This window comes from Scomber scombrus, chromosome 15 (genome assembly GCF_963691925.1).
Source record: "Scomber scombrus chromosome 15, fScoSco1.1, whole genome shotgun sequence".
Classification (NCBI taxonomy): domain Eukaryota; kingdom Metazoa; phylum Chordata; class Actinopteri; order Scombriformes; family Scombridae; genus Scomber; species Scomber scombrus.
In genome coordinates this window covers 29,251,238-29,267,989 of record NC_084984.1, presented here as the reverse complement: position 1 = coordinate 29,267,989, position 16,752 = coordinate 29,251,238, and the positions used below count along the sequence as shown (strand labels likewise).

The 16,752-nt window shown below is 38.3% G+C and overlaps 1 protein-coding gene across 1 annotated transcript; it reads right to left on the bottom strand.

Annotated features, from left to right (window-relative positions):
- Window positions 1-10,282: 10,282 nt before the first annotated feature.
- On the bottom strand, window positions 10,283-15,896 carry macir (macrophage immunometabolism regulator). Its single transcript, XM_062434073.1, has 2 exons — window positions 15,847-15,896; window positions 10,283-12,963 (listed from the first exon to the last, which is right to left on the bottom strand). Exon 2 carries the CDS (start codon window positions 12,954-12,956, stop codon window positions 12,303-12,305), a length of 654 nt encoding a protein of 217 aa, XP_062290057.1. The 5' UTR covers window positions 12,957-12,963; window positions 15,847-15,896; the 3' UTR covers window positions 10,283-12,302.
- Window positions 15,897-16,752: the final 856 nt, after the last annotated feature.

The window sequence follows — 16,752 nt, the reverse complement described above, 5'->3', positions numbered from 1 at the left end:
CTTGTGTCATCTGGTCTTGCGTGGTGCAAAACTTAATCAAGATAAAGGGGCTGACTGTCCTGAATTCACACATAGGTAGATATTAATACTTAAGATTAAACTCAGTACAGCTAGTAACACTTAAGTATTACAAAGCGTGACTGCACTGCATCAATCTTTTTTATCCTCCTAGAAGCTCTATAGTGATGAGTTTGGTGAATGTTAAACCTCTGAACAAAGAGGTTGTAAATTAATCAGTACACATTGTCTGTATCTTCAGGTGGAATCTACCTTCAGGGGTACATGGTGCGAGAGCAACCCTTCGGATCCAAGAAATCGACCATTGAGCTGAAACCTCCATCTGATGAGTTTAAGACTTTCTACTTCTGTGCTGAAAATCCTAATGAGAATAAACGGTGAGGAGCTAAGTGTGATTTTCATTACAGTCATCTTTGTACAGTAGAATCTTAGATTTTAAGGACTTTTTTCTTTGCATTTCAGTTTTATTTAACCAAGTCCTGTGGCAATTTGTTGTGTTTGTTGATTATTCCCAAATTCCAATTTTTATATAATTTATATTAATCTTTAGCCTCATTGTTAACTGGATTTATTGAGATTGCTTTGTTGCCAAATGCTATCGTCTTGTGATCTTGGTCTACAATAAGAACTTCTAAATGCAGAGCTGCAAATGATAGGCTATTACTGAGGTTTGAGAAATCCAACATTTCAGCAGGACAACCCAACACTCCTACTTTGCTGTGTTGTCCCGTGGAAAATGACTCATATCACACCAGCATCCCCACCAATCTCCACCTAAACATAAAAAAGGCTACTTTTGTTTGTTTTTTTATGACCTAACCCAATTGCTTCACCAGTCATTATCAGCATCACCTGAAAGTACATGGGAATTGGACTTGGTATCACATCCTGAATACAACCCAAAACACACATATTCAACTACTAATTTGTAACATCAATTATGTTTTGTAACATGATTCCAGGAAAATGTTTTCAATTAATCCATTTGCAAAATCCCAAAACATGGAAACTAATGTTGTTATGGTTATGTTTAGGCACTCATAGCAGTTGGATAAGGTTAGAGAAAGATGCACATTTTTAAAAGTCATATTGTCCTGCTCTTTGTATGCCCATCATCCATTCTGATGTTTTCCAAAAACTTTGAGCTGCAATTGTGTCTCTTTTAACACATATGTGGCATACATCATTTCTAGGGAAATAAAATCTCATGAGCATGTTACATTTTAAATTTGACGTCAGTACTTACTTGGTACTGACCAAAATGTGTTCATAGCACTGAATTATCTTATCCTTTGATCAGATAGTTAGTGATTAACATTTTTCTTTGAAACTATAGACTAGTTCTGCAAAACTCTACACACTAACCACAAAATCTTCCAGAAAATGTAATACATTACTTGCAAAAGGAAACAGTTCTAGCGAAATACCTCAAACTGCTTTAAAAAATTGTGTTTTCGCTACAGTACACACAAACCATCATTTGTGTAAGCACCAACTATGCACAGATAGTATAAGTTACTGTGCACAGAGCGTAGCAGTTTACTTATCGTAAATGTAGTCTTATATTTAGTAAACATACATACACACAGGTATCCAAATGTGTAAAGCATGGATGTGTATTCCAAACATAACACACTACCAATAAAAATAGGGGAACACATTTTTTTTTCTCAAAATGTTGAACAGCAAAACCGGTGAAAAAAACCCAACAGAAAACAATTAGACTAAATCTTGTCAAATGTCTTGTCTTGAGCTACACAGCATGGAAAGTGTTGTCTAGAGTGCCTTATTACAGTTTTTCTCAATTGCTTCTTTCTGAAGGCATTGCTCATTTTCTAAATGACTAAACATGAATAAAAAACACACTCACATTTCCCAAAACAAAAAGCCTTATGTATATATTGCAAAGAAAATTAGGGTGCATCTTGCCTCTCGTTTCTGTCTGGTCACAGAACCTCATCAACATCAGCTATATTCTCCCGGGCCAAGCAGCAAGAAAAGTGTCGCCTGGCATGACGAATTCAGTCTTGATATGCTTCAGCAGCTATATCACCACATGTCTCTTCCATTGCTTGTATAAGCATGGGGTTTGCATTCATATACCTTTCAATGCCAAGCTGAACAAAACTCCTCAGTATGGGGAATATGGTGGCAGATGAAAAATGGAAAAGCATGGGTGATCAATGAACCAGTTTCTATCACAAATGTTTTTGTTTTCTTCTACTGCACTTTTGTTGTGTGAAGAGTGATATCATCAGGATGTCAGGATACAAGATGGCGGCACGTGCGAGTGCAGCGGCTCTATGCTCTCTAGTTTGGTGCTTTTTCTGTCAGTTTTTCAGTCGGTTACTCTCTGTGTTGTACAACTGTGGGATCCGAAATACTGGTCACCTTATTTATTTGGAGGTATTCACTTCCAAATAAAAGAAGTAACAAAAGTCACCCGACACAGGATTTGTTAACGAGTGTGACGCCAACTGCAAAACTACTACTGCATTGTGCTACATGTCTTTTGCTGCCACACAGTGATCTAAAACTTGTTGAATTAAAAATGACGTGTGCACATCCACGACTCATAAAACACCTCGGCCAAATAACTTGTGACCACTCTTATTGCAATGATAGCCACCATACAGGATCAAAGATCACATCTGCTGAAGGTGGTCGGGGAAAATTAGGCATTTGATGTTTTGGACACGTTTATGTCTGTGTGTTGTAAAACATGTTGGAGCAACAGTGTGGAAAATAAAACAATTTTAAGTTAGAGCTGAGTAACATGTGGCATATAGGATATTCACATATATTGGCACACTCATTTATAATACTACATGTAATTGGAGCACACTGCAGATTAGAGCATATGGACATGAGCAGCTATATGAGCTGCGGTTTGCACTGCGTTCTTTAGTTGGCAGTTTCAGTAAATTAGTCGACCGGAGAACGCAGCGCAAATCATCTTTGTTTTCTTTACTTCAGAATATGTTCACCAATAATCAGTGATCCTTAGGTGCAATAAATGTGTTCTCTTTTATTGGCACACAGGGCACAAAAAGTCTCTGTTGATGGGAGGCTGCCCCACACACACCCAGTGGAACCACCTGCAGCAAGATGTGCACTTGATCTGACACACAAATCATCTGTTAGGATCACAAAGTGAATGAAGTCATCTTCATGAAGCAGAGCTGTGGTTTCTTACCCAGTCAACATGTCCACGTATTCCTCTGTTGTGGTTCCTCTCCCCACAACAGTGGCAGAGGTTACTTTCTGTTAAGTATGCAAGACTAACACAAAGTGTTTTCTCCATTCGCATCCTGTTCACCCCGTCTTTGTCCATAGGAAAGTCTGGCTTTTGCCCTTTCATGATATGCTCTGCCACCTTGAATACAGATTGGGATTAATTGATAAACCTGAACCTTACACACCAGATGTCCCCACATGATGTGGTGTACTGCTGGTGGGGATGAACCACTGTCCCACGCGTCCACCTTGATACATTGATGTTTCTCTACATGAAGAGAGAGGTCAACGTATGAGATGCTGCTTTTGGACACATTTAGCACAAAATATTATTGACCCATTGACCGTTCCAGATTTGCTTACCTTATTATCTCGCAGCGGTCATGGCCGTAGCTACCATTGAGGACACTGAGGTCATGTCCTCAGTATTTTTTTCTTGAAGTTTCTTTTCATTGTGAAGTGAAAATAGCCGACAAGACAATTATCCTTGCATCAACTGACCGCCATGTACTTGCAGATATGCCATGTCAAAATGACAGAAGTCGACTATAGCTATAGATTTAAGTTGCAAAATTGGAAGTGATGAGAAAGAACTGGACCACAAAAGTGACTATGACTGAGAAATGCACAGCAATAAAGCAGTATAAATACATCATGACACTTAAGCTAATGTTATATGGAAAATTAATGTGTTGTGAAGTGATGGATTTAATCCTTTTAATAAGCATAACACCTGGCTTCAATCTACTACGGGTGACGAGGGGCTGTCTGGTCTTATTTTTGACCTCGGTAAAATCCTGGCTCAGCCTTGGCAGCAGTGTTGCAATTACGCACTGGTTGCCCCAAATGAATCCTGTTAAAATAGAGATAGATTCCTAAATGTGCATGAACATTGCAAGTGTGCCAAAGATGGGCATACAACTTTGGACAAAAGTGCTTTGGAGGTCTGCAGTAAATATTTTGTATGGGCCAATTTTAGCCCAAAATATATCCCCCTTGTCCCGGTTCCATATGTTAATGACTGGAAATTAAAAGTGTTTGTAAAGAAACCGCAGAATGATAAAGGAATACCACTTGTACACGTACACATTTTACATTTACATACCATTAGTTTGGAGAGGATCGTCATTGCCAACCGTCAGCTTTGACTGGCAGACTTCACCAGTTGGGACTGGAGATTCTATTGCATTTGTAGCAGTTGGGCTGCTGGTGAGTGACAGGGTGGCTGTGGATGCTGTTGGGGTGCCAGTGATGGAGGCCAGAGGAGAGGGACCTTACTCTCTTTTGAGCTTGGCTGGAACCCTCTCCTCTGGCCCAATATAATGCGCCAAGTGGTCAATGTTGTCCGTGATCCCTTGTAGTTTAGCTGTCTTATTTTGTAAGTTGATTATCTTATGGGGCCCAGCATGTCCCTCTCTATTTTTCCCCCCTTTCTTTGCTGTTCTCTGATATTCTTCAGGAGAACAGCATCTCCTGTCTGGAATTGGTCGTCTTGGCCAAGCCTCTCCTCCATCCTTTTTCTCACTCGCTTTTGTGACCTTCTTACGTTCTCCTGTACCTCCTTATAAACATCAGGAAGTTGTTGGACAATTTCACTGACCACCTCCTGCCCCACCAGGGTCTCCACCTTCTCATCTGTTATTTACAAGGGCAAAAACATGAGTGTGAGTGTGTATATATCCATATATATCCATATCCATATATATATATCTCAGATATCTCAGCAGAGCCACCAATGTCATCAAAGACAACACCCACCCACCCAGGTCACCTCCTCTTCGAACTGTTGCCCTCTGGCAGGCGCTACAGGTCGGCCATGACTCTGACTTAGTTGTATGCATATATAATGACAATAAGGGCAATCTAATCTAATCTAATCTAATCTAGAACATTTTGAGGAAAAAAAAACCTTTTACCTTATTTGTATTAATAGTTTGTTATGTTCAGAATACTTTACACATTTGTATACTGACACAACTTTTAAAATACTTTGAAGAATTGTTTGCTTTTGGAAGAGATGTACACTGATTTGCTGGTTTGGTGTAAAGTTTTGTGGTTAGTGTGTAAAGTTTTGCAAAAATAGCGTATAATTTCAAAGATACTGCCTAAACAAGTCCGAAAGAACTGTCTAGTGCTTCAAGAATCACTGTTTGTGTTTAAGCATTCATAAAAACACTGGAAGCCAATCCATCTTCTCTATGGAGAAAAATTGAGGTCATTTGAAAAAGAGATTTGAAACTGAAAGTCCAAGTTTAGATTTTAAATTTTTTTTCCAATTTTTTCTGTTTCAGACTTTTGGCCTTGAAACTGAATTTTTTGTAATATATAACATTTCTTTGTCAAATAACTGGCAGGTGCTCTCCAGAGGAGAGTGGCATAAAATGATGATAGACAGCATAACAATGATGTGTTTTGCTGGAGGATTTGCTGAAGCTAAATTAGAAGCCTATACAACCAACCAACCAATGCAAATTAATCCATTAAACCAAATTACACAAAAAATTACAAAGATAGATGATTTATTTGTGACATTTAAAAAGTCACAGATCATAATACACAATAATTCTAAAAATACAAGTAACATGTTTTTTATTATTATTAAAATCAAACATAAGTATCACAGTCAGGCAGTTGGTTGATTCATGAGTTAAAGACATTTTCTTCTAAACACATTAAATAGGTCATAAATGTATTTCTAAAAAATGTGTAAAAAGAATTTCAACCATTTAGATTTGAATTATGGAGCTACGCTTCACAAACTGTGTTTCAAAATGTCTGTGTTCAGGATTTAGTGGGCGGGTCTGAAAATCACTGATCACCAGTCAACAGCTGTAATGTCCGTGCTCTCAACAATTGCAACTTAACATGCAATTGTTCGGTTGCAACCGACTTGACTTGAGTTCGCAGTAGGTTGATTCATGAGTTAAGCGTTGTATAAATTCTGCCACCAGGTGACTTTACCTTAATTTGGCTGTTCAAATCTCCAGCAAGATCCGAAATCCTGTCTGCCAGAGTTTTTTGTCAGATTGATGTTGGCAAAAGTCTGTTGTTTGTCAGGACACACGACTTCTGCAGCCTTCAGCATTCATGTCTTCATAAACTCACCCTCAGAGTTTGGCTTTCCCTGCTGTATCACTTATGTCTCGGCTATGGCTAAAAACAGTCTGTCTGTTCTCAGTTGTATTTGTCACCATATGAGTCTGACAGTGACCCCGAAAATGATATTCTTTGAGCACTAAGAGGTGCTGTGAACACACCACGCACACTGGCTACCCATTTATCTCTGTGAGGAGATAAAAACTGGCCGATTTTTCTTGGAAAACTTGACACTCTTTTTCCTCTTTTTTCCTCTTCGATTGACATTTTCCACCACAGGTGTTTCGGTTTAATTGGTGACTCTCATATTACGTTACGAGAGGTGAATGAACACAATTTAACTGACATAAATGGTTAGCGTAACTTAGATACACACAGATGAGTATCTATTTAAAAGGGATTCAACTTCAATTAAAGGCTTTTAGGAGAACACCTTCGTGAAAGTCACCAGTTAGCATGGCCACCAGTTAAACTGAAACAGTGGCAGCTCCTACATGAACAGGAGTCTGCTAAGCTTAGCCCCATTTCCACTGCAGGAATTTCAGGGTAATTTTACGGGGCCGGGGCCGCAGGAAGCAGGAACCTCCCCTGAAAGACAATCTCCCGGAACTTTTCCGGGGTTAACTGAGTCCTTGCCTCGGGGTATGTACTCCGTTCGGCCCCGAAAAACTCTGGGGTGGTACTGCTGATTGGGTATACTCAAAGCGGGATGTGGTGTCAACAGAAAGCGCTAAAATAAGCGGCATTTAAAAAAACCCAGCATAAGAAGAACAGTAGTAGAAAGGGTCTTGACACCTCTAACATAGACACTTTTAGATAATGAGTTTCTCCTTATTTGTATTGATGGTGTGTTATGTTCAGAATACACATCCATACTTTACACATTTGGATACCTGTTTTTGTTAACTACATGTATGACAAAACTCTATTGCAAAATGCTATTATACTCTCAGTGTATCATGCGCTTATTCAAATGATGCCTTGTGTGGACTGTACTGATGCAAAAAAAAACAAACCAAATGCATTCCACAATTCATCTGTGTAGCCTTAAAAGGGCTATTATAGAATTATACACGGTTAAACCATGACTGAGTTTAGTAGGTACATCAATCAGATTCCTGAGATTTGTGACATTCTGTGTTTTTTACTGACTGATGGTAAAGCACATTCTTGAATACGAAACAGACCATTCTAACCTCCCAGGTCTAACATGGTGCAGAAACTTGTGATAAAGACTCTCATCTGTCCAAAATGTTGTTATGTATGTGCTGAAGCTCCCCCTGCAGCCCTGGCAGCACCCCCTTCCCGCGCTAATGTGTATGTGTAATGTTATTGAAACAATCCAGAACAATTAAATAGTGTATGCATGCTCAAAAATATGCTGAAAGCATAACATAACAAACCAAGAATACAGCTGCCCTAGCATACAGCTGATACAGAGAGCCCTCCTCCTGCTCACCAAAGATAGACCACACTAGATAGTTTGTAACAGATACGAACGAAGATCTCTACAAGCAACAAACTGTCAACAGCGATAGCTAAATTGGTGGCTGAATGGTGGCCATTCATTCTTTATTCATTTCTGCTGCATCGCTTCCTTATATCCCAAACTACAGGCCGGGCCAAAGGTCAAACAGAATGTTTGCATTCATTGCATTCATCACCTAAAAAAAATAGGGCCTGTAAAATTAATTTGCATTAATTTTGACAGCTAGTGTATATATATATATATATATATGTTTGTGTGTGTGTGTGTGTGTGTGTGTGTGTGTGTGTGTGTGTGTGTGTGTGTGCTTGTGTGTGTGTGTGTGTATTTTTTATTGGTCAGCATTAGTACTGAAATATTGTTCCATTAAGCTCCTGTGTAACCCAGAGGTATTGAGTGTGAAATGTGTTGGTTGAAGACATTCAGAACATTAGTTGTCATGTCTTTTGTTTTTACAGATGGATCATAGCTATCAAAGCTTCAATGAAGAAGTGGCTACCTTTACATCATACCCTTCAGGACTACATAAATCGACCCCCAGAAGAGACCAGAATGTGAGACACATTACTGGCAGCAGTCTGACCAACCCTGTGGAACCCTGGATGAGCATTCTACAAATGTAGATCATTACATTTTGTTAGGGAGGATAATTTCAGTATGGAAAATTCTGCTAGCTGTAGGCCACAGTTAGTAAACCCCTCATTCCATCATTTATACACAGTAAAAAAAAGTTAAATATCAGCAACATTTGCTTTATCTGAGCAGTCACAATGTTATGTATTGCTTTCCCAGTAAGATTTAGAAATGCATGCTTGATTATGGAAGCTTTAAAATGCGTTATTAAAACAGTTTACTATAACCATTAGCTTTTTATGCATGGATTTACTGTGTCAAATAAAAATCTCCCATCCACCTCCACATGAAAACTAATGATAGTGTTTTGTTTGTGACTTAGTATTGGCAGGTCTTTGCTGCTGTCTGCTGGACAATACTGAAATGCAACAAACCTTCACTTTATTTTCTGTTATATGAATTGATTTTTATATATTATGTTTTTTGAGCATTTGTGCCTTTATAATTTGGAAATAGTTGGTATAGAGTCCGACGGGAAACAGGGAGAGAGAGGGGAATGACATGCAGCAAAGGTCCATTGCCAGACTCGAACCATGGACGTCACAATTACGTGGCACTTAGCTACCAAAGTGCTCCAGTGAATTGATTTTAAACGTGGCGTGGAAAATTCATGTCACCATCAAAAACAATTAATTCAGTTTGTCAAATTCTCTTGTCAATATACATAAATAACTAGAAAATGTCAGATTGTTTGCATATGCTTTGTTGTCACAATAGACTTCATGTCACATGGTTTTTACATGGCCATGGGTAGTTTTGATTGTCCATATTTTGGTTTAAATTTCACCTCAAACATGTACAGTATGGTAGATTTGAGACGTTTACATTTTGATTAATAAATGAAAAAATAAGTGAAATCTTATTACTATTAACCTCCAAAGCATGAGACATGGATGCCAAAACCAGCAAGCAGTTCAAGAAATGCTCACCTTTGCTTCTGTGTTATGCAGCCCACTTTCCCTGATTCCCTGATCCCCACCGTTCCCTCTTGGCCTTTAGACTTTTCATTGTGATGACGTCATTGATTTTAAAATTGCTTTTCTCCTCCATGGATCAATGACACAGTAAATGCATATATAAAATGGAAATCAATATAAATATATTATAATGTGCATTGTAGAGTGCACTATGCTGCACATCTTTACTTATAAACTTTTTTTTTTAATGTAATTTATAAATTATTCTGAGACCAAGACTAACAAGAGGTCCAGTGAAAATACTGAAGATACTGCAACATTTTCACTCATTCTAACCCATACATGTTGGTCTTGTATGTGATTTCAAAGGGCCTCATACATTTTCAGTCTGTTACTATGAAATACTGATTTTTAAAAATTCTTTATTACTCAGAATATTTCTGCTACACTGTACCACTTTTAGAGTAAAAATGCACTCCCATGCTTTTGATACTGCTTTACTCACTGTTAATGTTTAGTAAACAAAATCTGTAATCAGGTTTTTGTCTGTTTTTACCTTTGCTCTTTGTTAATAGTGTGATTAATCAAGGGAACTACCTCTGTGAATTGTTAACCTTCTGTAACACTTCAGACTTTAAAATGAAGCTGCATTTATCAGACATATGGCAGCTGCTGCCACTACCTGCTGTAATAGCCAGTTTGTGTAGGACCCTACCAGTAGCTGATTAAGAAAACAGGTTTTTAGTCTTTAACTCATTGTCTTTATTACCTTAGTAGATTTCTGTATCAGACTTGGGGAACATGTTTTATGTCTCCTTATCTTTCTCCCCCCCAGGCAGAGACATAAAATGGTAAGCTTCTCTTGTTTGAAATAAGCTTTAATCTTGTACTGTAACAGTCTGTAACAGGTTAACATCAATTAAACATTTTCTGTTTGGCTTAAGGAAACAGTAGAAGTGCAGAAGTGACCTCACATACAGAATACAGTGAAACAGTTTACACACCGTTGGAATTTCGAATCAGTTTCAAAATGTCTGAAAAATTAATAAAAAAATTAAAAAAAATTGCTGTTATATAATATAGCTCTCAACTCCAGCAACAGTTGAAATATGACTTTACTATCAATCTTTACAGCATAAAATGACAGCTTGTCACGAGGTCCACATTCCAATTGCAAGTAAGCTGCATTCTTCAATGGAACATCAATCTGAAACATGTATAAATATTTGCAATTTATATTTAAAGCCCCTATATGTTGGATTTGAACATTTTTGACTCTGGTGATTCCCAGATATGCTGTGGCAGACAGCATCAGACCCCTTTGGATTTGACCCACGAATACTGCAATACAGACTGCACCAGTTTTACTGAGACTGTCAACAAACAAAAAAAACGTACTTCAACAAAACATTTTGGATGATGCCATTTGACACATAGAGGCTCTAGACGTTCCACATTCATAAATTAAATAGAATGTTCTACTCCTAATGTGACCCCCCCTCCCCAAAAAAACCAAACAAACAAAAACCCAAACAAACAACACAAGACATTCTGAAGCAAACCAATCACAATTTCCATCCAAGTAGAACAACAAAGTGAGCAAAAACTAAAGGGGTGTTAAGATCTGTGTTCCCATGGCTTGCTTATGTACAGTACTGCAGTGTTATATGTGACCCATTAATGCCATGATGCTGACAATATCAAGATACACTGACGTTTCCAGATTGAATGTATAGTAGATGTGCAACAGTGCAATCAGATGTTTCCAGTAGAGGCATTTGAACATGTCCATTTTCAGCCGTAAGAGAAACATACAGAGATACAAAAAGACACATGTACGTACTGCTGTGTCTATAACCAATGTAAAAAACTAGAGATGCACCAATATGGTTTTTAAAAGGCGATATATTTCCAAACATATTTGGCAACAACAATCAGTAAACAATAAATAGATGAAAACTTAAGGGGTGACTATTTGATTCTAATACTTTTTTCAATGATGTTTTAATACGACACACATACACCATATGAACATTGAATAACTGTAATCATTCCTGCTGTCCATACAGGCTGTGAAATGTTGCCCCTAGTGTGACTACAAGATGGAGGATAAAATTCATACTTCTCTTTCTGTGTAAAAATACATTCTATAGTTCAGCTGAAGCTCAAATGAGCAGTCGGAGTTTTACAACTGGAAAATGGACCCTGCCCCAACCTTTTTTCCCCCCAGGGTAGTCACATTAGGAAGGGGCCATTTGGGGGCATCTTTGTGACTAATGGTCTAAGGTGCTGACCACCATGTATCACAAAGTATGTTGTTCCATCATATCCATCCAGGTAATACACTTTATTAGATTTACCTCAGACAGATTTTAAATGGAGTGTCACAAAAGTCTTTTACACATGCTCTTCTGATGGTCAGGTGGTTTACAAATGCAATGATATTAATTTACAGCAATAAAATAAACAAATAAACAAATAATCAACATAATAAAAGGTATTATCTCGCTAATTTGAAAGTAGGCAGGAAAACTGGACTGATAGCAATGTTGCATTAAAAGCGCACAGTATGTGATATGTGCTTGTATCAACTGTAAGCTGATACATCAGTGCATCTCTGACCAATACAAACACACAACACATTCAATAAATAGGTGCGCCACTTATTGCTAAGTTTACATAATTTCATTTTTTTTTAACCTCAACAACCTCATTAATAGTGATAGTAAGGACTAATTTAAGAATTTTCTTAAACATTATGTGTACAGAGCAGAGTATAACCCACATAAATAATGTAAGAAGACTGTATTGTTAAAGAACTGCTTATAATCTGAGTACAAAGAAAAAGAGCTAGAAATAGCACCCACATCCCCAAGAGGGTGAAAGAGGCCTAAATAATTTGATCTTCTTTGCTTTTATGTCTTGTTTCTGGTGAACATCCGCTCCCCTCGCAAGGTGAGGTGCTGCAGTTGGTACTGTAACACCTCAGTGTCTGATGACTCTTTGATACTTATTTTGTCCAGATTAAGGTAGTCAAGAGACTTGGATTGGGTCCTCTTCCCTTTAAGGAGACACAGGGGTAGTGGCGCATGCAGACCCCTCCCAGGCTCCCCATGGGCCAGGGACCTGAGGAAGGTGTCACTCGAGCTGGGCATACACCTCCGTCTCCGCCCATTGGCAGCAGGAATGTCGTAGGGCTGGTATAAGCGACTTTTGGCTTTGGAGATTCGTGAAGACCGGTGGTTGCCAGAGTCCATCGACTTTGGGACAGTGGTTTGGATGGAACTGGGCACAGCCTCTGATAATAAACCCTTCTCTGGAGTGCTTTCTGACCACTTGTGAGCCAATTTGAGCAGCTCCTCGCCAGTGGTGAAACCAACCAGATAGTTTGAGTCCATGTGGAGGATCTGGTATCCTGCAACAGTACCTCTGATGGGTGAACAGGGTGTGCTGGCACAGCGAGGTCTTTCTGTTTCTGCTTTCAATGTGGCTTTGATGTCAGCTGCAGGTAGAATTGAGACATGTGCCCTTGACGCTCCATTGATATCCATTTCCATCTTTACAGACATATCCTGACTGATTAAAAGTAGAGAAAAAAACATTACTTAAGTAACTCTTTTGTCTTACACTGCTTCCAGCAGATAAAGCAGCATTAAGTATTAGGTGCATTTAGCTATGAAGGTTTGGAACATGCTAAACATACAAATCAAAGGATGATAGCCTTAACCACTACAATACATATGAAAACATATGTAATCAGTTTTTTTTCTAATTAACATTTTCTGACAACATCAGTATTCAGCCATTTCTTTTATGTTGCTTGTTTAACAGTTGCTCCAGGACAACTTCATTGGCCATCATAATCATGCACTTATGTGTTTGGTATTGAAAAAGCCTAAATTCATAGCTTATACTATAAAATAGCAGCATTTTTTAAATGGGGGTAGGGCTAATGGAGTAAGTACTATTGTGATGGACTAAAATTCTCTGTACAACATCCTAAAATATTATACTGTGACATTATTATCCACGGTAAAATAGTGGGTTGTATATAAAACCCTCTTAAGACAGTAAGTATTAACTGTATTATTTCATGTGTCATGCCAGGTTTCCCATAAATTCTCACATTTTCTGTAAGTAAAACAATTTATGATACTGAGTATTTGAGAGAAGATGGAGTCAACATGTTAAACTGTTAGTCACAATGCCCTAACCTACACAGTTACTCTGAAGGAACAGGCTACAAAAAAGACCAAATAGGAAAGTTGCACAGAGCAACCTAGGTGGACAAAGTAAGTACGACAACACTTGACAGTATGTTTTTAACATTTCTTTGATATAGCCACGTTTAAAGCAACTAAACATGAATTGCCTTATTTAATTACTATAAACCAAACAAGTCATAGTCACCATTGTCACTTCTATCTATGACTCTCAAAAAACACATCTGGGATATTTTAGTTTTACTTCATTTTTTAAAACAGGACACAGAAGAAAAGTCCGACCTTCTTTGTTGGTTATCTGTGATATAAATAGCAATAACTTAATTATTATATTTTTATTTAGGGCTAGGATTAAATACCATTTATTGATGAAAGCATAAAGGAAGATGAGAACACAAGTCATGATGAGAAACATCATGACAATTACCAAACTTATTTTTTTCCATTTTTAGGATTTAGGATTTGATTTTCACATGTGGATGGGACTTTTATTTTACAGTATTGTTGGTATCAGGGGCGATTTTAGACACTTTTTTTTTTATCTCAGCACCCCTAAAAATAAACAAATTATCACTGTTAATTATATAGACTGTGGCAGCCCACAGTCTATATAATCCACCTGTGTCTCTGTCCCTGGCGTGCAGTTTAAAAAACAAAGTCTTAAAGGTAGGGTTGGTAATGTTGGAAAGAGAGCTAGAAAGATTTGAAAATAGCACCTACTCCTGCCTCCACCCCGCTGCTCCCCCTCCCGTCAGTGAGTCCGTCCAAGCCACGCCCCCACAAACCGGCAACAGCGACAGGTGAAGACTGTGCACGCGAGAAGTAGGCAAGGAGAGAGGGGGGCGGATGCAGAACTAGACATGAAGGCACCTGATTGGTTTTTGCTTTTCGGTGTGAAGAGCATGGATTGGTCAGAGTTTTATCAGTCCTGTGACTGTCACAGAAGTCTGATTGTTTCCGTTCGTTTTTCTAAAGTCATAATGTATTGATACCTCTGATAATAGAAAAGTGCTTCTGAACAGGATTACCAACCCTACCTTTAATGAGAGATGTTATTTATTTCCATCTGTTCAATAAATAAACTATGATCCTGATCTACTTCTAAGGCATCTGGAACTCAAGTCTTTTATTGATAAGCAAAGACAGTTAGTTTAGTAATTTGGAGAATCACAATGTTGAAAAAAATAGCTATGTTTGGTTTAATAACAATAATAAAAAGATTTTTTTATACCTCTTAAAGTTGCTCTCAGAGTGCACCAGAACGATGTATTTGACCTAAAAATGTACAAACTAATTCTTCCGGTGGAGCATGTACCCAGACCTCCCTAGAGGATCGGATTGAGGTCCACCCACCATAGTCCCTCAAAATTCTGTGGGTCAATGATAATAGAATTTGAGTTGCTTTGCATGCCATGCATAGGCAACGTAAACATCTTAAAAATAAATAACAGCACCTTTTCTTTCCAGAAATGACATAGGTTGTCCTGGATAATCCACAGCCATCACTGTCAACAGTTTGCATTACACGTTTTGTTTTAGTGATGTGTTCTTTATGAAGAAAACAGGATGGGTTTGAGTTGATATGTAAATATTTCATGTCATAAACGCCTTTTTTCAGTCGCTCTCATTATCGCCGTGAAATGACATTGTGTAACATGTGTTGACCAGCACATAGTCAGATGACAGCGGATAGTAGCTACTTTACAACAGTACAATGCCTATTAAGTATGAAGGCCATGGCGAGGATAAACCATGTCATTGTAAGCCAATGGAAAATGGGCAATGCCGACCAGGCTGTAGAAAACAGTCCCAATATACGTGAGACCCATAATAGCCGTGATTCAGCTGTAATATCAATAGCTTCTTTATAAAGGTTGTATGAAATAAAAAATTACAGAGTAAAAAAATAGTGTCGTTAACAACAGGCCGAGTTCATCCTGCACCGTGCTGAAAGGGAAGCCCAGTCAAAACTGCACTGCCAGGATCAAGAAGAACGTCTTAACACGGTATTTGTACCGCTAACATGCGATCCACTGATCATTTGAAACACTTGCTTGACAGGATCGAACCACAGGCGCACTTGTTTATACACTGTTTATATAGATGGAAGAAGCACATTCATCCTCGCTATTTGACCCTCATTAAATATCTCCTGGTTTCACAATCTCTTTATAAGGAAATACATCAAACTGACCCAAAAAAGGAAAGAAAAAAACCCCAGTAGTAAAACACAAACCTTTCCCTGGCTGCGGACAATCTGATGATCAACCTTCCCGTCTGTGTGGTCCCTGGCCTCCGCTTTTGCGCCTGTTGCGTCATCGGCAACAAAGGGAGCACTTCCGGTCTCTGGTTTTTCATAAAAAAAGAGCCAAAAGTCCAACAACTCATTCTCGTGGTAGTTTTTGAGTTGTAATAGAGAGGAGAAAAAAAAGTAAAAACTAAAATAAACAGTCTTCTCTTGTACTCATCATCACTCGTCATCACGTGAATGCATAAGGACGTGGAACCCACATTTACGCATTTGCATCCTGTGGTGAGACAAGAATGTTTGTGCAATAACATCGTTCATCAATTCAATAAAATCAATTTTTTTAACATTCAAATCCAGTTGAAAACCTATGGAAGCCCATTTCCGCCATTGTGATGAAAAATAATTACTATCTCAAAATAATGACTCACTAACTCAAAAATAATGACTTAGGCCTACTAACTCAAAATAACGACAAAGTATCTCAAAATAACGACTTGCTATCTTAAAATGATGACTTGCTATCTCAAAATAATGACTTGCTATCTTAAAATTATGACTTGCTATCTTAAAATAATGACTTACTAACTCGAAATAATGAGAAAGTATGGGTCGTCCGGATCGCCTGGTTGAGCGGGCGCCCCCGTGTGCTGAGGCGGTCCTCTGCAGCGGCCGTGGGTTCGAGTCTGGCCTGCGGACCGTTTACTGCGTGTCTTCCCCATCTCTCTCTTCTATTCCCCCTTTCTTGTCACTCTAAGTTGTCCTATAAAATAAAAAGCATAAAAGCCCCCAAAAATAGCCTACTTAAAAATAATAATTATGAGGAGAAAGTATCTCAAAAATAATGAAAAGCCTTCTTGCAAATTGCATACTTGTAGATATTGTTTTGACAAC